Genomic DNA, 21,147 nt, shown 5'->3' with positions numbered 1-21,147 from the left:
TACTGTGATTTTTCTATGGTAACGAAAGAGTTCATTAATCCTTGCAACAATATGAGCTACAAAATTAAACATTTTAGTACCTGTCAAACAGATCATGTAGTCTATGTGATCATGTGTCCTTGCAAAAAAAATCTATGTAGGTATGACTACCAGACCATTTAAAACAAGACTTGCTGAACATAAATCCAATATTAAGAGATGTCAACTTAAAGAGCCATTAGTTCAGCATTGCAAAGATGCATCCCACTCTTTTCATAATCTCAAAGGTTTTATAATAGATGTCATAAACAAAAATAGGAGAGGAGGAGATAGAGCCACTATACTTAAACGCAGAGAAACATTTTGGATATTCACCTTACAATCAATGCATCCCTCAGGATTAAATGACAAAATAGACTGGACAGCGTACTATTAAATTTATCTCTTGTTCAACAATTTATTTCTTGTTCAATAATTTGATTTTTCACATTTTGATCATGCTTTGAGACTGACCTATTCAGGTTGAAGATAAAAAAATTTTTTTTTGCTCTTTCCTACGATGTCAGCTTCACGAACGTCATCACGTGATTACGTTTTTTGACGTTTTCCACGCTGTACCGACAGCTGATCTAAATTCCTTTAAATAGTTCAGCGTTGGGGTTTGCCGACGCCATTCTTTGAAAAATACATGCTGAATCAACGCCGGTTCCGTAAGTTTGCTAGAAATTGAACATGTTAATTTTAAAGTTTAATATGTGTATGCACTCAAATACTATACTAAATGTAACTTTGTTGCTTATTTTAGACACTGTTCCACACGTTCCCCTGACGAAGCCACTTCAGGTGAAACGGTGGCCCCGTTGGGATCTACACAGTGTGAACTGCTTTTCAGATAAGTGCTCTCTTTGAATTTATGCACTATCTTTGATTCATATTTTTCATAGTATTTGGTGGCAAAGATGTTTATACATCTGGTTTGAAAACTCAGACTAAAATCAAAAAAAGAAAAAGTATCTAAATTAGAAAGTAAGAAAATGAAAGGATAAAACACCTCAAAATTACCACTTGCCAATGATTGATACCAAGACCAAACTAAGTATTTAGCCAATGTGTGCTTTCATACTTGGTCTCTGAGGCGTGGTATACTTAAAACAGTGTATTTCTCACATGTGATACAAGAAGTGAATTTGTATTTCCATTGGGAATCTTTATGTCACATTTTTAAAATGGAGCATATGATGGCCATACAACTGGGACATTATAAGAAATTTATGCATGTTTGGGAGCCATTGTCAGAATTTTGTAAGGAGTGATTGTTAATTTTTCCCTTTGATCATATACATCCAGGGTGGCAAAGAAGGCAAATAGAATGTTGGGCATGATAAAGAAAGGAATCTCGAGTAGATCGGAGAAAGTTATAATGCCGCTTTATAGGGCAATGGTCAGACCACACTTGGAATACTGCATCCAACATTGGTCTCCCTACCTAAAGAAGGATATAAAACTGCTGGAGAGGGTGCAGAGACGAGCAACAAAACTGGTGAAGGGTATGGAGAAACTGGAATACGAGGACAGACTTATAACACTAGGATTGTTCTCCCTTGAGAAAAGGAGACTGCGTGGGGATATGATCGAGACCTTCAAAATACTGAAAGGAATCGACAAAATAGAGCAGAGAAGATTATTTACATTGTCCAATTTGACACGGACTAGAGGACATGTAATGAAGCTAAGGGGGGACAGGTTCAGGACTAATGTCAGGAAGTTCTGCTTCACTCAGAGAGTGGTTGACACCTGGAATGCCCTCCCAGAGGAGATTATGACGGAATCGACCGTCCTAGGCTTCAAGAGCAAACTAGATGCATATCTCCTTAAGAGAGGCATATAAGGATATGGTGGACTATAAATTAAGCCAGGTGTACACCTGGCAGGGCCTCCGCGTGTGCGGATCGCCGGACTTGATGGACCGAAGGTCTGATCCGGAGAAGGCAGTTCTTATGTTCTTATGTTCTTATGCAATTGTTGGATATTTCTAAAGGGGGAGATGATATATGAATTTGTCATAAATATAATTTGATAGAATTTAAGTGTTGTTAAAGTGTGAAATGTCTGTAAAATATGTTGCACTTATTTTTGGCTTTAAAATGAATAAATATATTTTTAAAAAAATATTCTTGGCATAGTTATAATACTTTATCTTTTCATCAGCATATTTCCAGTGTCGTTTCTTCCTCTTTTTTTCAAATTGAGGCAAATTCATTGTGTAAGATCTCTTCTAAATCAGGCTTTCTTTAGAATTCTCTTACATTCTATGATTATATCCCGATTGGACTACTGTAATTCTCTGTTAATTGGACTTCCTCGGTATCAATTCTGATGGCTTCAGCTTGTCCAGAATACAGCTCTTCGCTTGCTTTATCCCCGCTCCATATTTGATCTATGTAAAATTGAACATATGCTTCCAATAGCATATAGGATTCCTTTCAAATATAATGTTCTTACATTTCAAATTTGATCATCTAGCCTTCCTTTGTTTCTGTACAGTCATCTGATTCCTTACATGCCAACAAGCAATCTTCGTTCCTCTTCTCAGCATTTGTTAACTGTACCATCATTTCGACAAATGTTCCTGGATGCTAACCGCGAGTCAACTTTCTCAGTGATGGCCCTGCGCCTTTGGAACTCGTTACTTTATCTGAGATCGGAAAAATCTCTTAAAGTCTTCAAGCCACAGCTGAAGGCTCATTATTTCAGAAAAGCTTTTGACTGTGAATCCCTACAGACGCTTCCTATTCCGGAATAAACAAAACAAAAAAACCCTTTATCCTCTTGTGTTTTTTCCTTTGTTTTATTAATTTCCCCTTTCCCTTATAAATATTGTAACTCATCCCTTCCCTGAATATCCTTTTGTCCCAGTTTGTTTACAGTATCGGTCTTTCCCCTGTCTTTTTATTTTTTAAAAAATAAATCTTGTACCCATTGTTTTTAACTTTGTTAACATCCTTGATTTGACAACAATTGTTAAGAAATGTAGTATATCAAATAAACTAACTGTAACTGTATAGCTCAGGGATCTCAAAGTCCCTCCTTGAGGGCCGCAATCCAGTCGGGTTTTCAGGATTTCCCCAATGAATATGCATTGAAAGCAGTGCATGCACATAGATCTCATGCATATTCATTGGGGAAATCCTGAAAACCCGACTGAATTGCGGCTCTCAAGGAGGGACTTTGAGATCCCAGTTATAGCTCAATACTAGTTTGCTGAATATAGACTTGCACTTTCTCTAAGGTGTTCCTTACCTATTTCTGGTATGTCTGTTGAAACAACTGTCTCATCGCTCGGGACACCAACTCTCCCGTCGCTATAGATCACAGACACACGGAATCTGTAAAACGTGTCAGGTTTCAGTTCCTGTATCTCGCACTGGCTCTCATTTCCTGTTCTTCGTTCTAACCATTTATCATTTTCCACATCACTTGTTTCAAATGTTTCCTCTTGATACTCTACTTTATAACCGTTTATGGTCACTCCTTCCCCAACTTCAGCTGGCATTTGCCAGCTGAGGACAACAGTAGACGATGTCACATTGATAACTGATGGCTGTTCAGGTGGACTGACCAGCAGAGTCTTCACAGTGTCAGTGCTGTCGGTAAGGGCTCTGAGTCCTGGTTTGCACATCACAGAGTATCGAAGCTGATAATTTGAGTCTGGATGTAAATCTGCTATGGTGCATTTTGCTGTAGGATCATTTACTTGCACAATTGTCCATTCTGCCTGCTCTTCAGTTTTATACTCTATCAGGCACTGCAGTATCTCCTCACTTCCAGAGTCCACTGGTTTACGATGGAGTTGTATACTATTGTGACCAACTCTATCAATGATAAAAGGTTTTGGCACGGACGGAGGTTCAAAATTTGTGCTGATCAGCTGTCCTCTTTCATACAGGTAGATAGAAACTCCTGGATTGTCCTTATCTGGAATGGATGCCACTACAAACTCAATTTTCTCATTGGATTTATTGACATTTGCAAACTTTAGAAACAGCTCTACTTGTTTTCTGGTTTTAGCGGTTATTTCCATATTATTAAACCATGGCTTGGAATATTGTTTCTCCGAATCATCGCTGATTATATCTGACTCAAGAGATTTCCTAAGGAAGTGTTGCAGATCCACTAAATATTGTTCATTTTCATTTAAAGAAGTAAATGTAAATGAGACAACGTACTCAACTTTTGGATTTTGTACTAGTTGGTTGAATTCTGCCCTGGAGGAGAGCACTCTCACATCCTTCAGTAAATCAAGGTACAAGTCAACAAAGCTCATCTCTTGCTTCTTGGAATCTATAAATTCTGCAAGTAACAGAGAATTGAATGGTGACTGCTCTTTCCTAATCAGGATGTCGCCCAATTCACTTTCTTCTTTCTCACCTCCACGGATAGAAGGTAAGATCCTTGCTAGATCTTTCTGGAAGGTCTGTTTGAATTGCATGCACAGGCTTTTGAACTGTTGGAGTTTCCTCTTGATTTCAGGGAAGTGCATGGCAGCTGGATGTTTCATCACATCGCAGCATTGCGTGTCCAGCTGAGTCAACTCCTCTGTCCAAGTCTGTATACTGAAAATGTGCCCTACATGAATTTCACGCATCACCTTAGCAGCTTTGGAATCAAGGAGACTTAAAGGATAAAGCCAGACTTTCACAGGTACAGCATTTTTTCCATTTTCACCCAGCAATTTGGGAAGAATTGAGTAAGTATGGATGGCATCCTGATAAGTGACAGGGTTGTTTTCAAGATAGAAATCCCCATAAAATTTACAAGTGAAATTTCTCATGTTGCTATTATCTTGGTTCTTCTTCACGAGAGAAGCGTCTCCTCCTATTGCGATCTTTGGTATCTTTTTTACTATGGCCTCCAGTTTTCCCTGTACATCTAACAAATTTTCTGCAGAAGAAGCCTCTTGATCAAAGACAAAGAAAGCCTGGGCCCCGTACAACACCGCTGTGACAACATGAGTTGCTCTTCCTTGGTCAAAGACCTCCGGATGAGAGACATTTTGATGTCCCAAATGACTCATTGTCAGCTGTTCAAACTTTGTTGTTGTGGAGTACTGAAGTGTAACTCTGGCCTGTTGGTTAGATGTTTTTATGTCTGTCAGATAGTTTCCAGATCCATTCACTTTTATCAGGTCACACAGGAAACTGGCCATCAGCGATCCCCTGACATCCAAAGCAGAAGTTTTCATTTCAATGCTGTCAGATGCAATTATTTGAAATTCACTTTTGGGGTGTGGTCTTGAATCTACATTTTTCGAGAGTGTCTGAATGTTCCAGAGTGTAATGCCTGCAAAGTTACAATATGAAAAGCAGGTTAAATAGGAGATGCAAACTCATATGGATTGATATTCAAACCTACACCTAGCTCATCCCAGTTTTATATAAGCATCTGGGGCAAATTCTATAAACAGTGTACCAATTGTAGGCGGCCTACTGTTGCCTAACCAGCCATTAGGGACACACGTTATTTTTTAAAAAACATCCTAAGGCACGATGCCTACATTGTTTGCGCTTCCGCGAACTTAGGGAGGTGTGTAGGGCCGCCTAAGCTCGCCTAAGGCTAGGTGTGGGTGTGGTTTTGCCCGGAAGTGGCCTTAGATGAGCCTAGGGCCGCGATAGGTGCCTGAAATGTAAGCCAGCAAAATGTCAGAACCCTCACAAGATCATTGGCAGGAGAGATGTCCACTTCCTCCTGCCAGAAACCCCTCCCCCCAAGATCATCGGGAGGAGGAATGCTCAGTCCCTCCTGCCGATCCCCCATGGGGGGGGGGTGGCCTGAGGGATCTGACCAGTCAGAATCTTAGACACTCCCAGCGCATCCTAGAATGCACTGAGAGGCCTAAGATTCCGGTTGGCCCAGGTTTCTAAGGCCCATCCTACTGGAGGGGCTTTAAGCGCCTGGGCAAATCAGGGCCTTAGGCTCCTCCCCGGTGCATCCCATGATGCACTGGGAAGGGGCAGGCCCACCATTCAGTGAAGGCGGGCTTGCCGGATGGAGGAAACATCCAGCCCGCCAACATAATATAAGGTATTCTGGGGTCCGGGTGGGCTGGTTTCGGCAGGAAGGACTAAGCATCCCTCCTGCCAATGAACTTTTGGGGGGTGGGGGATTCCAATAGAAGGGATTCCTAGTCCCTCCTGTCAATGATCTTGGGGGGAGAGGTGGGGGTTCCAATAGGAGGGACTGGGCATCCCTCCTGCCGATGATCTTGGGAGGGGGTGGGGGGTTCTGGCAGGATAAAATGGGCATGCCTCCTGCCAGGGGAAGTCTTGGGGGGGTTGGCAGGAGAATTGGGCACTCCTTCTGCCTCGTACATTCGGTGGGGGGGGGCAGCTTCAGGGGTTGGGGAGGAGGGACTGGGCATCCCTCCTGCTGGTAGTCTTCACAGAGAGATAGATTCCCTGCCATGGCCGCTAAACTGTAACATGAATGCTGGTTAGATAATTGTGGATAGGTGGGCTTAGGCACACGCAGAAAATCCTCATAATTCTGAATTATGCTTTATTGACTAACCCCCCTCTTCTACGAAACCTCTTCATAGGAACTCAATGAGCGTCGGGAGCAGGGCAAGACATTCAGCGCGGCTCTCTGCACTAAAAACTGCTAGCGCATTACTCATTACTCCCAGTAGAAGGATTTCTAAGAGGTAGATCCCCTCTGGGTACAGCTTCTTTGTTCCAGTATAATGTAGAGGTGGTGAAGGAGGGAGAGAGACAGAGGCAGGTACTAAAGAATGCAGGTGCCAGAGAGGATAGCAGGATGATTCTTGTGTGAGGTCAGATGGAGAAGGGTGAAAACGATAGGTCTCTAATCAAGGATGACAGCAGTATGGTTTGAGCATCCATGCAGCCAGGAGTGTCTTTCAGCAGAGTTAAAGCATGACTGACCCAGAACAAAATGTCTAAAGGAAACACCCCAGGCAAGGGAGGAGGGATTGAATATATGAAGGAGGGAGTAGAAAACATGAGAAAGGATCTGCAAAAGTTAGAGGAATGGTCTAATACAGGGGTGCCCAAAAGGTCAATCTCAATCAGCCAGTAGATCACGAAGGCAACGCGAGTCGATCGCATTGCCTTCACGTTCTACCTACTTCCCTTCTCCGTAAAGAGGATGCTGAAGCGCCGGGCCGACCAACCTTCCCCACCCGATGTCAATTCTGACGTCAGAGAGGAAGTTCCGGGCCAGCCAATTGCTGCCTGGCTGGCCCAGAACTTCCTCTCCGAAGTTAGAATTGAAGTTGGATGGGGAAGGTTGTTCGGTCCGACACTTCAGCTCCTCTTTATGGGGTATATTTGTCTATTTTTGTATAGTTGTTACTGAGGTGATATTGCATAAAGTCATCTGTCTTGACTTCTTTGAAAACCTGCGGAATATAAATGATAATGTGCTCAGATCCGCAAACCTATGTGCTATAATACCTAATGAGTGGCAGGACTACTGCATCGGGATGCATTAAAGGAAGAATAAACCCAACTGCTGCGGAGCTAACCTTTCAATCTCTCATTTGAACTTTGGTACATTAGGTATGTAGAAATACATTTGCGTATCGACACTGATTTGCAAATTTGTTTACTGATAGTGATATTCATTTGTAATTATTGCAGTGGTATGTGAGTGTTTGGATTTGTGAATGCGTGTGAGATATGACAACAGTCATTTTTATTTTTCCACTTTATTTCAGTTTATACCCTACTGACGATGCGTTATGCAAAACTCGAGTCGAGGGTTTAAGAACATAAGCAATGCCTCCGCTGGGTCAGACCTGAGGTCCATCGTGCCCAGCAGTCCGCTCACTCGGCGGCCCAACAGGTCCAGGACCTGTGAAGTAATCCTCTATCTATACCCCTCTATCCCCTTTTCCAGCAGGAAATTCTCCAATCTTTTCTTGAACCCCAGTACCGTACTCTGCCCTATTACGCAATCTGGAAGTGCATTCCAGGTGTCCACCACACGTTGGGTAAAGAAGAACTTCCTAGCATTCGTTTTGAATCTGTCCCCTTTCAACTTTTCTGAATGCCCTCTTGTTCTTTTATTATTTGAAAGTTTGAATAATCTGTCCCTCTCTACTCTCTCTATGCCCTTCATGATCTTGTAAGTCTCTATCATATCCCCCCTAAGTCTCCTCTTCTCCAGGGAAAAGAGTTCCAGTTTCTCCAATCTCTCAGCGTATGAAAAGTTTTCCATCCCTTTTATCAGACATGTCGCTCTCCTCTGAACCCTCTCAAGTAACGCCATATCCTTCTTAAGGTACGGCGACCAATATTGGACGCAGTACTCCAGATGCGGACGCACCATCGCCCGATACAACGGCAGGATAACTTCTTTCGTTCTGGTAGTAATACCCTTCTTGATTATACCTAGCATTCTATTCGCTCTCTTAGCGGCCGCTGCACACTGTGCCGCGGCTTCATTGTCATGTCCACCATTACCCCCAAGTCCCTTTCTTGGGAACTCTCATTTAATAAGATCCCTCCCATCGTGTAGTTGTACCTCGGGTTTCTGCTTCCCACATGTAATACTTTACATTTCTCAACGTTGAACTTCATCTGCCATCTCGTCGCCCATTCCCCTAGTTTGTTTAAGTCCCTTTGCAATTCTTCGCAGTCCTCTTTAGTCCGAGCTCCACTAAATAGTTTGGTGTCATCCGCAAATTTTTTTATCTCACACTTCATCCCTGTTTCTAGATCATTTATGAATATATTGAATAGCAGCGGCCCGAGCACTGAGCCCTGCGGGACACCACTCGTGACCCCCCTCCAGTCCGAGTAATGGCCCTTTACTCCTACTCTCTGTTTCCTTCCCGCCAACCAGTTTCTGATCCATCTATGTACGTCTCCTTCCACCCCATGGTTCTTCAGTTTCCGGAGTAGACGTTCATGAGGCACCTTGTCAAAGGCTTTTTGGAAATCTAGGTATATGATGTCTATGGGGTCTCCTTTGTCCATCCGTTTGTTAATTCCCTCGAAGAAATGCAATAAGTTAGTTAGGCACGATCTCCCCTTTCAGAAACCATGTTGGCTGGTTATCAGAAGTTCGTTTCTTTCAAAATGTTCATCGATGTGTTCTTTAATCAGTGCTTCCGCCATTTTCCCCGGAACCGAGGTCAGACTCACCGGTCTGTAGTTTCCCAGGTCACCTCTTGATCCCTTTTTAAAGATGGGTGTAACGTTGGCTATCTTCCACTCCTCCGGGATCACGCCTGTTTTCAGGGATAGATTGTAAATTTGCTGCAGTAGTTCCACTATTTCCTCCTTTAGTTCCTTCAGAACCCTTGGATGGATTCCATCCGGACCCGGGGATTTGTCAGTTTTTAATTTTTCTATCTGCCTGCTTACGTCTTCAAGGCTCACTTCCATGGATGTTAATTTTTCTGCTTGATCTCCCTTGAAGATTTGCTCAGGTTCTGGTATGTTGGTTGTGTCTTCATTTGTAAATACAGATGAAAAGAACATGTTAAGTCTTTCTGCCACTTTTTTCTCCTCCTTCACCACTCCCTTCCTGTCTCCGTCATCCAGCGGTCCCACCTCCTCCCTAGCCAGCTGCTTCCCTTTAACATATCTAAAGAATGGTTTGAAATTTCGTGCTTCCCTGGCTAGTCTCTCTTCATACTCTCTTTTAGCTTTTCGAACCACACGGTGACATTCTTTTTGATACTTCCTGTGCTCTTTCCAGTTCCTCTCAGTTTTGTCCTTTTTCCATTTCCTGAAAGAAGTTTTCTTATTGCCTATCGCTTCTTTCACTATTTTTGTTATCCATGCTGGGTCTTTTGTTCGACTCTTTTTGCACCCCTTTCTGAATCTGGGGATATACAGATTTTGCGCCTCGCTCAGCGTGTCCCTGAAAAAAGACCAGGCATGTTCTACTGTTTGCCATTTTCTGGAAGTGTTCCTAAGTTTTTTCCTTACCATTTCCCTCATTGCTTCCTGAAGTTAAAAGTTGTCGCTATGGTTCTTTTTCCTTTCGGTATTCCAACCTCAACCTTGAACTTGATCATATTATGATTGCTGTTTCCCAACGGACCCACTACTTCCACTTCCTTTGCAGGTCCCCTTAACCCATTTAGGATTAGGTCCAGAGTGGCATTTCCTCTCGTTGGTTCTCTAACAAGTTGCTCCATGAAGCAATCTTGTGTAGCCTCCAGGAATTCTGTCTCCCTAGTGCATCTTGAGCTTCCAAGGCTCCAGTCTATCCCGGGATAGTTGAAGTCTCCCATAATAACCGTGTTACCGCTTTTGCATTCTCGCTTTATCTCGGCTTCCATTTCTTCATCGATATCTCCAGTTTGCCCGGGTGGACGATAGTATAGGCCCATCTTTATTTCAGGTCCTTTCCTTCCCAGTATTTTAACCCATAGCGATTCCAGCTTATTGGTTGTCTCTGCTGTGTCCATTTTTGTTGATTGTATGCTTTCTTTTATGTATAGGGCTATTCCACCTCCTTTCTGTCCTGACCTGTCCTGGCAATAGAGTTTGCACCCCGGCAGTGCTGTATCCCATTTGTTTTCCTCATTCCACCATGTTTCAGTGACTCCAATGATGTCTAAGTCCTCTGCATTGGCCATGGCTTCTAATTCCCCCATTTTGTTTCTTAGGCTCCTTGCATTGGTATATACGCAATTTAGATCCTGGTGATTTCTTAGCTTCATTTCCATTCCCTGTGCTTTTGTCCTAGGTTTCTTCTCTTTTGCTACAATCTTTCTAACCTCCTCTTCTTGGTTAGTCGACTCCTGTAATTTGTCCCTTGTTTCTTCCCAGCCTTTTTTCCCCTCGGTATCTTCATGAGATACCTTCTTCCGAATCATCGATGCTTGGTCGACTGTCGGCTTTCCCCTTCTTCTTAGTTTAAAGCCTGTTCTATTCCTCTCCTGACGTTGTTTGCTAGAAGTCTAGTTCCCGCCGCGCTCAGGTGTAGTCCATCTCTCCTGTAGAGCTTGCTCTTGCCCCAGAACGTTGTCCAGTTCCTCACGAAGTGGAACCCTTCTTCCTCACACCATTTCCTCATCCACGCGTTTATTGATTGTAGTTCCTCCTGCCTTTTCACATCTACTCTCGGTACCGGTAGGATCTCTGAGAACGCTATCTTCTGAGTCCTCACCTTCAGCTTCCTTTACAACAGTTCATAGTTTCAAGTTTCAAGTTTATTAGGATTTTATATACCGCCTATCAAGGTTATCTAAGCGGTTTTTACAATCAGGTACTCAAGCATTTTCCCTATCTGTCCTGGTGGGCTCACAATCTATCTAACGTACCTGGGGCTATGGAGGATTAAGTGACTTGCCCAGGGTCACAAGGAGCAGCGTGGGGTTTGAACCCACAACCACAGGGTGTTGAGGCTGTAGATCCAACCACTGCGCCACACACTCCGCGCAGGACTTCAGTGCACCGACATTGCAGCACAGACAAATCGGCACAAGACCCCAGTACGCCACTTAAAAAGTTACTTTTAAAGAGCTCCGATGGAATTGTGGGGGGAACCCCCCCCCCAAGTTTACTTCATACTCTTCGCGCTGCCGTTGGGGGGGGTTGGAACCCTCCATTATAGAGAACTTTTTTCCTGATTTTTTAGGAAAAAGTTAAGTTTTCTCTATATTGTGGGGGATTGCACCCCCCCCCAACGAAAGCGCAAAGAATATGAAGTAAAGTGGCACATAGGTTTGCGGATCCGAGCACATTACACACAACAAAATTTTTTTTTTTTAACATTTGAAGAATGTGGTGCACATTTATATGTATTCTGGTAATCACAGCTATAGTTCAATTTAGGAATTTTTCTTTTCTTTTATGATTAATCAAAATATATTTTATATGTAAATTATTTTTATAAATTATTTGTGAAGTGCTCAGACCAAGAAACCCATATAATAGTGATGTCACTACAATGAGGTTTTCGAGGGGACCATCATCGCCTTCACAAGTCCCCTGCTCTTCTGCTTGTTCCTGCAGAGGCCTAATGGAGATCTTCATAAAGGTTAACTACTTCTGCAGCAAGTAACCTCCTCCAACTTGTTCTCCAAGCTGCTTTTTTAATTCCCTAACCTCCTGTTCCCTTCTCTGGTTAGAGGCAGAACTTCCTGGGTTTTAGCTTTCAGTTCAACATTCAGCCAGACATTATGGCTCTGTGACCACTTCCTCTTTTCCCAGTTGCTCCTCTCTAGCTTATAAAGATTTATTTACAAAAGAAACTTGCTTTACCACATTTCCCAAAAGGTCTTGGTGGTGTACAATCTAAAAAGCAGAAAGAAATCCAAATTTTGAGACAGGAGAGATAATATCTACCTTTCTACACCCAAGATTTCACCTTAAACACCTGTCTGCTGCTTGGATGTTCCATTGCCACCTGAAACTAAACATGTCCAAGATTGAATTGATCCTCTTTCCTCCTAAACCAGGGGTGGGCAAGTCCAGTCCTCGAGGGCCAGAATCCAGTCAGGTTTTCAGGATTTCCCCAATGAATATACACTGCAAGCAGAGCACGCAAATAGATCTCATGCATATTCATTGGGGAAATCCTGAAAACCCGACTGGCATCCGGCCCTCGAGGACCGGAGTTGCCCACCCCTGTCCTAAACCCTTTGCTCCTCTCTCTCTGTTCTCCGTCTCTGTAAATAATATTGTTATCATTTCTGTCTCCTCTGCTTGCAACCTTGGAGTCATCTTCAACCTTTCATTTTCTACCTACATCGAACAGACTGCTAAAGCCTGTCGGTTTTCTCTCTACTGCTAACACCACAGCAAAGGAGACCCAAACCACTGAACTGTAATCCAATTTATTAGTTCATGTAACAAGACTTAACACAATTCGTGTTTTGGCCAAAGGCCTGCATCAGGAGTCTCTGGAGCTTGAAACTGATGGATAACTCAACTGGTTTGATGTATGAATGTGAATGTATCCAAGTGAGAGAAATCTCATGGCCTGAAACTAAAAGACACAGTGGTGTGTAACAGCTGTTAAGCACCACTCTTTTAGTTTCTATCTCTTCTCCACTTCTATCTCTACAACATCACCAAAATTTGCCCTTTCCTCTCTAAGCACACTACCCAGGCCCTTGTCCACACTCCTATGACCTCGTGCTTAGACTACTGCAATCTACTTCTAAAAGGTCTCCCGCTGAACCGCCTTGCGCCCCTGCAATCTGTACAAAACTCTGCTGCGTAACATATCTTAGAAACATAGAAACATAGAAATTGACGGCAGAAAAGGGCCATAGCCCATCGAGTCTGCCCATACCAATGACCCACTCCCTGATTCTTACTCTCCTAGAGATCCCACATGAATATCCCATTTTCTCTTGAAATCTAACACGCTGCTGGCCTCAATCACCCGCTGAGGCAGCTCGTTCCAATGATCGACCACCCTTTCGGTGAAGAAGTACTTCCTAGCATCACCCCGAAATTTCCCTCCCCTGATTTTCAGCGAGTGTCCTCTGGTTACCGAGGGCCCTGTAAGACTGAAGATATCATCTTTCACCTCTATACGCAAAGTAATATACTTAAAAGTCTCAATCATGTCCCCTCTCTCTCTTCGCTCCTCCAGCGAGTACATCCGCAGTTTTTTTAACCTTTCTTCATACGTGAGATCCCTGAGCCCCAAGACCATCCTGGTAGCCATTCGCTGAACCGACTCAATTCTCAACACATCTTTTCGGTAGTGTGGTCTCCAGAATTGAACACAATACTCGAGATGAGGTCTCACCATGGATCTGTACAGTGGCATTATGACTTCAGGTTTTCTGCTGACAAAACCCCTACGGATACAGCCCATCATTTGTCTTGCCTTGGACGAAGCCTTCTCTACTTGATTGGCAGCCTTCATATCGTCGCTAATGATCACTCCTAAATCACGTTCCACCGTGGTCCTGGACAAGGTTTCACCATTTAGTGTGTAAGTTCTGTGTGGATTTTTTTTTGCCTAGGTGCATTACTTTACATTTTTTAGCATTGAAGCCTAGCTGCCAAGTTGATGACCACTGTTCAAGCTGTCTTAGGTTCTGCGTCATAAAGTCAGGCACACTGCTTTTGCCAACTATGTTGCATAGTTTGGCATCGTCGGCAAACAGTGATACTTTTCCTCTAAGTCCTTGGGTCAAATCTCCTATGAATAAATTGAATAGAATCGGCCCTAAGACGGAGCCTTGAGGTACTCCACTCATCACTGCTGACGTTTTCGAGGGGGTACCGTTTACCATCACCCTTTGAAGCCTACCATCTAGCCAATCCCTTACCCATGTAGTGAATGTATCTTCTGCCAACCTCGCTACACTCACCTCACCCCTCTCCTCAAATCACTTCACTGGCTTCCTATCCGCCTTCACATGCAATTCAAACGCCTATTACTAACCTACAAGTGTATTCGTTCTGCAGCCCCTCAGAATCTCTCCTTCTCTCAGACAAATTGCTTTTATCTGTACCCTTCTCCTCCAGACTTCATTCCTTTTAGCTTGCTGCCCATATGCCTAGAATAAACTACCCGAGTCTGTCCGCCACACCCCTTCCCTTATTCAAAAGTAGACTGAAAACCCACCTTTTGCGAGAGAGCCTTCAACTCATAACCCTACTGCCCTCCTCTCACCACATTAGCCAGCAATTTAACCAACCCCTACCCTCCTGGCATCCTGATTGTTTGTCTTGATTGTTTAGATTATAAGCTCACTTGCCCAGAAACTGTCTCCTTTGTGACTCTGTACAGCACTGCATACATCTGGTATCGCTCTAAAAATAAAAGTAGTAGTCCTCTATAATAAAACCCTAAGCGTGCATGCGCACTTAGGAGGCTGTGATCCCTGCCGCCGTGCTGTGTGCTTCCGTGGCCGCATTCCATTTGCGGTGCTTGGGGTGGCTTGCAGCGTGGGCTTGGGGCGGCTTGCGGTGCATGCATGGGCCGGCTTACGGCATGTGCGCTGGCTTGGGGCGCGTGCAGTGGATTGCCAATGGCAGGAAGGTGTCATGCGGGTAAGAAGTGGAGGGGGGAGAGGGAAAGGGGGCTGCCTTGGGGGGAGAGGGTGTGCTGGGGGCAGACAGCAATCATGCTTTGCTCTGGGGGGGAAACAGAAGGGGGTCACGGAGAGACAGGCAGGCATGGCACAACAGATAAATACAGGCAGGCAGGGGGCCAGGGAGAGAGACAGAGAGACAGCTGGACAGGGGGGGGAGGTAAAACGAAGGGAGAAGGGCTGCTGCTGGACAGGGAGAGCAGGGAAGGAGTGCTGCTGGACACCGGGGAGGTAAAAGAAAGGGAGAAGGGCTGCTGCTGGACAGGGGGAGCAAGGAAGGGGTGCTGCTGGACACCGGGGAGGTAAAAGGAAGGGAGAAGGGCTACTGCTGGACAGGAGAAGCAGGCAAGGGGTGGTGGAGGGGTAGTGGTGGACAGCTGAGGAGAGAGACAGACAGAAAGAAAGAAAGAAAGAAAGAAAGAAAGAAAGACAATGGCCAAGGAGAGAGAGAGAAAGAAAGAAAGACAGACAGACACATCTATTCTAGCACCCGTTAATGTAACGGGCTTAAAGACTAGTAGTAATAATAAAAGACCAGTCAATAATTACACACACACACACAAAATCCCAGTCCTCTACCGAAGTCCATGCAGCAGCCCTCGAGAGAACTCAAGGAAAAGCCAATTCAAAAAGGTACGTTTTAAAGGCCTCTTTGAAGGCTGGAATGCAACAAGACTTCGGATTGAGCGTGGTTACATATTACACAGACCATTTACCTGGAATAAGAGTGTCAGACCGACAGTCATAAAGCATTCCAAGCTGGAAAGGACGGCCCAGAGTTGGCATTTCAGTGACATTATCTTCAAAAGAGGCCATGCTCCTGGAATGTTCCAGACCTATAATACAATTCAGATGATATTAAATAATGGATTAAGTCTACTGCATGGCTAGTTGAAGCTGCCAGGTGTTACTTCATATTACAAAAGGTCAACGAATCCAGCAGAAATGCACACAACTGCATTTGTGACCTCTCCCTACCACCATCACATCACTGTAGTACTGCGACCTGAAATGTATTTGTGTATTCAGGCCAGATCGTGTTCAGCCTATTCTCCAGCGGCCTGATGAATGGAGCACAACTCTGCAAAGGGAAGCGTAGCTTAGGTGCTTAGAGCAACGGGCTAATAGAGAAACCAGGATTGAAACCTACAGTAAAGTTTGAGGGTGGTTTGAAAAGTCTGGTAAAGTTCCATGAGATGGCGCCATGCTCCATTAAGTCACTGATGCCGTCAATAAGTATTTTGCAGAGTTTGACAAAACCTTTTTTTTTTCCGATGGAATTAAAAACTGGAAACTCGCTGGACTAAGTGTATGGCCATCGATGGAGACCACGGTGTTTAGCTTGCTTTTTTACTAAACTTTTCAAAACACCTTCATAGTACATTTATTTATTTATTCAGTTTTCTATACCGTTCTCCCAGGGGAGCTCAAAACGGTTTACACGTCTGTCCCAGTGGGCTCACAATCTATCTAATGTACCTGGGGCAACAGGGGATTAAGTGAATTGCCCAGGGTCACAAGGAGCAGCGTGGGTTTGAGCCCACAACCCCAGGGTGCTGGGGCTGTAGCTTTAACCACTGCGACTAGATTGCCAAGGTGGGGTTGGTCCATGGAATATTCGTGGAATCACAGTCTGCATGCACCTGACCGATGACTCCATTGGACTCTGCTACCTCTGACATCAACTTCCTGTTTTAGGGCAGGGACCAATAGAGCCAACAGCTGCATGCATGCGGACCATGGCCCCACACACCCCTACAGCCTGGAGGCCAGAGGAGGGGTGCTCTGCCGCAGGTGACCACCAAACCATGTACAGTATGCCACTGTCAAACAACTGTGGGCACTTGAGGTCACTGTTCGCCAGCGAAAAAAAAGAATTAGCAATAATAAAAAGGAAAGAGCTTACTTCCTATTAGTATCACAAAGGAAGGGTGTTGTGTCATTGATATAAAATAAACTCACCAGGATGTTTGAAAAAACCACCCAATTGGTCAGGAAAATCGAATCGAAAAATCAATTCAATAGGCTGAATTGAATTAAATTAAAATTTTTTTCCTGAATCGGGCAGCACAACCCTCTATATATATTCAGCAGTGCCACGTATTCAGGTAATAGTGCTGAATATGATATTCAGCACTATTTAACTCATCAGCAATGGCCACTGACCACTTAAAGAGCATTTAATCAGCTAAATGCGGATATTCAGCAGGAGATAACCAATTATCTACCATGAATATTTGTCATTAGCATATTGCAGCTAATCAGCTACATTGCGTGATATACCCGGTTGATGTCCGATATTCAGTGTTGGATTTAGCAGTTAAAATAGGCCGCAGGAATAACCACTAGGAGCTTAATAATAATAATAATAATAATAATAATAACTTTATTTTTGTATACCGCCATACCCCGAAGAGTTCTAGGCGGTTCACATTATTTAGACAGAGATTACAAGTGGTTACATATCAAATTGATCATGGAGTAGTTTGACAGAGATTACGAGTGGTTACACAAATTGATCATAGAGTAGCAGACAGCAAGGAGAGAGTATTTACAAGTGATTACATATCAAAATGGTCATAGAGTTGCGAACAGCAAGGAGAGAAGTAGTGGGAAGAGGAGGGAGAACAGGGGGGGCGAGGATCAGAAGGGGGGGGAAGAGGATTGGAAGGGGCATTGAGGGTCTTGGTCTCGGAATAGGTGAGTTTTGAGTAATTTTCTGAAGTCGAGGTAGTTGTGGGCCTTGAGGACCATTTGGGCTAGCCAAGGGTTTAGTTTGGCGGCTTGGAAGGCGTAGGTTTTGTCTAGGAATTTTTTTGAGTGGCATAGTTTTAGGGAGGGGAAGGCGAAGAGTTGAATTTTACGGGCGTTCTTGTAGTTGTGGTTAAGGGTGAAGTGAGGGGTGATGTAGCTTGGGGATAAACCAAATAACGTTTTGTAGCAAAAACAGGCGAATTTGAATATGATTCTGGATTCTAGAGGGAGCCAGTGAAGTTTATGGTAGAAAGGGGTGATATGGTCCCATTTTTTCAGGCCAAATATGAGGCGGACTGCGGTGTTCTGGATCATCCTTAGTCTCCTGATGGTTTTCTTTGTGGAGCCTAAGTAGATGATGTTGCAGTAGTCCAGTATGCTGAGTATGGAGGATTGCACTAGGAGGCGGAATGAAGAGTCGTCAAAGTAACTGGTTAGCAATGAATATCGGCCTAACCGGTTAAGTCCCAGCAGCCAAAAATAACACTGGAAAGTCAACGTCAATTGCTGGACATGGCGCAGTTTGGAATTTCCGGGTTCAGCGCCGGCAGCAGGTTTTAACCATGCTGCCCACTGCCCGCTGAATATCAGCCCCACAGAGAATTTAAACATTGTGACGGTATTTTTAAAAATGCTCTTCACAGGTTTGAATACTGAAACCCACGTATTTAGTCCAAGATAAAGGTTGTCAACTGGAATTTATTTGAACTGTTTGTCTTACTAATTGAGGCAAAAATGAGAGAGGCGCAGCCTGTTAGGCCTATATTGATTTATTTGATTCAAAAATACAGTACTCCCTCGATATTCGCGGGGGTTCCGTTCCAGGAATCCCCGTGAATCTCGAAAAACCGCAAATACAGTTTTTCATTGGGGAGCCTAAAGAGGGCAATTGGAAAGCAGTTGGAGTGCCTCGGGTGCAGGAAATCGCTCGAGGTAAGCTCCAACTGCCTCTTCCTGCACTAAGTTGGGCCTTATCCAATCAGGAGCTGCGTGTCAAAGCTGCTCTCTCCTGCCTCTCCCGCTGCCCTCTCCTTGTTGGCGGTCCGCGGTCCGAAAATTCCGCAAATGACCAGGACCGCAAACCGCCGACTGTGAACGACTGAGGGAACACTGTACTTATTTATATTCATTTGGGGCTCCTTTTACAAAGCTACACTAGTGGTTTTACCGCACGCACCAGATTAGCGCGTGCTATAGCACACGCTAGCTGAAAATCTACCGCCTGCTCAAAAGGAGACGGTAGCGGCTAGTGCACATGGTAATTTAGCGCGCGCTATTCCGCGTGTTAAGGCCCTAGCGCAGCTTTGTAAAAGGAGCCCTTGATATCTAATATAATAAAACCCTAAGCCGCGCATGCACACTCCCATTTGCGTGCTCCCGTTTTCCGTGTGCTGTAGGGCACCGCAGGTAGAAGTGCGCATGCGCGTGAATCTCTCTCTCTTTCTCTCTTCCCCTGAGGCGGATGTCGGCCGCGGCGGCTGTCAGCGGCTGCAGGCCGCGGCAGCTGTAGGCCGCGGTGGCTGTTGGCGGCTGCAGGCCGTGGCGGCTGTCAGCTGCCATCAACTGCAGGCCGCCGCAGCTGTCGGCGGCTGCAGGCCGCGGCGGGCAAGCATGGTGCACGGAGCCACCAGCAGCGGGTGGAGGTCAGCCCGAGAAACCCCTGATCTACAGGCCGGGCCGAAGTTTCTTTTTAACTTAAAAGACGCTGCAGCGGCTCCTCTCACGAGCCGCTCCTGCGTCGGAGAAGGCGGCGATCGTGAGAGGTGCCGCCGGAAAGTTAAGCTGGTCGGGGCTCGGGCTGTTTGGTCCGTGCAGGCTCCTCTCTCGCGGTCTTGCCGGCAGACAGGAGGGGAGCTAGACCGAAGGAAAAAATGCTGATGCACAGGGAAATGGAGGGAGAGAGAATGCTGCAGCTGCTGCATAGGGAAGTAGGGAAGGAGATAGAAAGAAAGGGACAGGGGCAGGGAAAGAGATAGAAAGACAGACAGACAAAGGGGGCCAGGGAGGGAGAGAGACAGAAAGAAAGACAGCGGGAGGGAGAGAGACAGAAAGAAAAAGACAGGGGTAGGGAGAGAAACAGAAAGAAAGATAGACATATATTCTAGTACCAGCGGGAGGAAGGGAGACAGAAAGAAAAGAAGAAAGACACAGGGACAGGGAGAGACACAGAAAGACAGACAGACAAAGGGGGCCAGGGAGAGAGAGACAGACAGAAAGAAAGACAGCGGGACAGACAGAGAGAGATAGAAATAAAGACAGACAGACATATATTCTAGCACCCGTTAATGTAACGGGCTAAAATACTAGTATTTATATAATGTATGTAGAGGTGGCTAAAGTTCTGCCTTGTACAGCAGTACGAAAACTCAGAGTTGTCCCAGAAAGCCTACAGTTTCCAAAGCAAGGAGTTGTATCTCATTTCCTGTCTATCTCCATCCTTTTGAGGGAAAACAGCTCAGGGTAGGGTTACTGTCTTTGGCCTTCAGCCCTGAGCCACTGCACCAGGACTATTTTTACTAACTGCCAAGCTGCGGCATCCTCTTTCACCGGGGAAAACTGGTCTACGACTACGATTAAACAGTCACTGACTTGGAGCAATCAGGAGTATGGGAGCCAGTCTTGAAGCCTACCAAGCTGCTGAGCTGCTTCCTCGGAGTTAAGGCTCAGACCTCTCCTCTGACACTGTCTGCAAGGAGCAGAAAAGGAGAGAGACAAAAGAGATTGAGTAATTTCTTCTCCTGTGGTCCTAGTTTTCATGCTCAAAAGGACTTAATACATGCTAATAGGATGCTTTTAATGAACTGGATGCAATTACATTAATTAATACAACCAGAACAAAGCAACTTACCTTAAAATAAGAAAATAAATTGTGGACAGCTTGAGGGAAACACTGCTGCTGCTGCTGCTGCTGCTGAAGAAGAAGTGAAAGTGAAAGTGAAACTTTCAGAAATAATGGTTTTGATTAGGAAGAAGTAAAATGACTCACTTCTGCTCATGTTGACCTTGGATATTTGCATGCATTTTTTAAATCTATATCCATCACCACAGCTTTATGAGAGCTATGTTCTGTATGTAAAACATGAGGTAATTTTATAAGGATTTTTACATGTAGAATACTGTTTATATGTAGAAATTGACTCAAGGCGTACACACAGTTATACAAGCACATTACCCTCGACCATCCCCACCCCACCTTTTAAAGTGTCAATGAAGCATGTTTGTGTCAAGTTCATATCAGCAGTTGTGGCTCAGTTCCTGTTTCATTTCCTCATTTCATGCTCCATCTCCAGCAGTATTTAAATCGAAGCTAAAAGCTGCTTTCAACTCCTACCTCTCACCCTCAGACACCTTTACCCATCCTATTATTCCTT

General features: G+C 44.6%; 1 protein-coding gene across 2 annotated transcripts in view; it reads right to left on the bottom strand.

Annotated features, from left to right (window-relative positions):
• Positions 1-20,681, bottom strand: part of LOC117354463 — a 34,811-nt gene extending 14,130 nt beyond the window's left edge. The window contains exons 1-4 of one of the 2 annotated variants that reach the window (XM_033932055.1): positions 20,625-20,676; positions 20,407-20,462; positions 15,739-15,858; positions 3,280-5,319 (exon numbers count right to left, since the gene is read on the bottom strand). In XM_033932055.1, coding sequence (XP_033787946.1) covers positions 3,280-5,319; positions 15,739-15,838 — 2,140 coding nt within the window. In that variant the 5' untranslated portion in view covers positions 15,839-15,858; positions 20,407-20,462; positions 20,625-20,676. Of the gene's footprint in view, positions 1-3,279; positions 5,320-15,738; positions 15,859-20,406; positions 20,463-20,624 lie in introns of both variants that reach the window. The other variant, XM_033932057.1, reaches the window with a different exon arrangement.
• Between the last annotated feature and the right edge of the window lie 466 nt (positions 20,682-21,147).

The sequence above is a fragment of the Geotrypetes seraphini genome, chromosome 2 (genome assembly GCF_902459505.1).
Source record: "Geotrypetes seraphini chromosome 2, aGeoSer1.1, whole genome shotgun sequence".
Taxonomy (NCBI): Eukaryota; Metazoa; Chordata; class Amphibia; order Gymnophiona; family Dermophiidae; genus Geotrypetes; species Geotrypetes seraphini.
The sequence above is the reverse complement of the archived record's forward strand: the minus strand, read 5'-3'. Positions and strand labels throughout refer to the sequence as shown.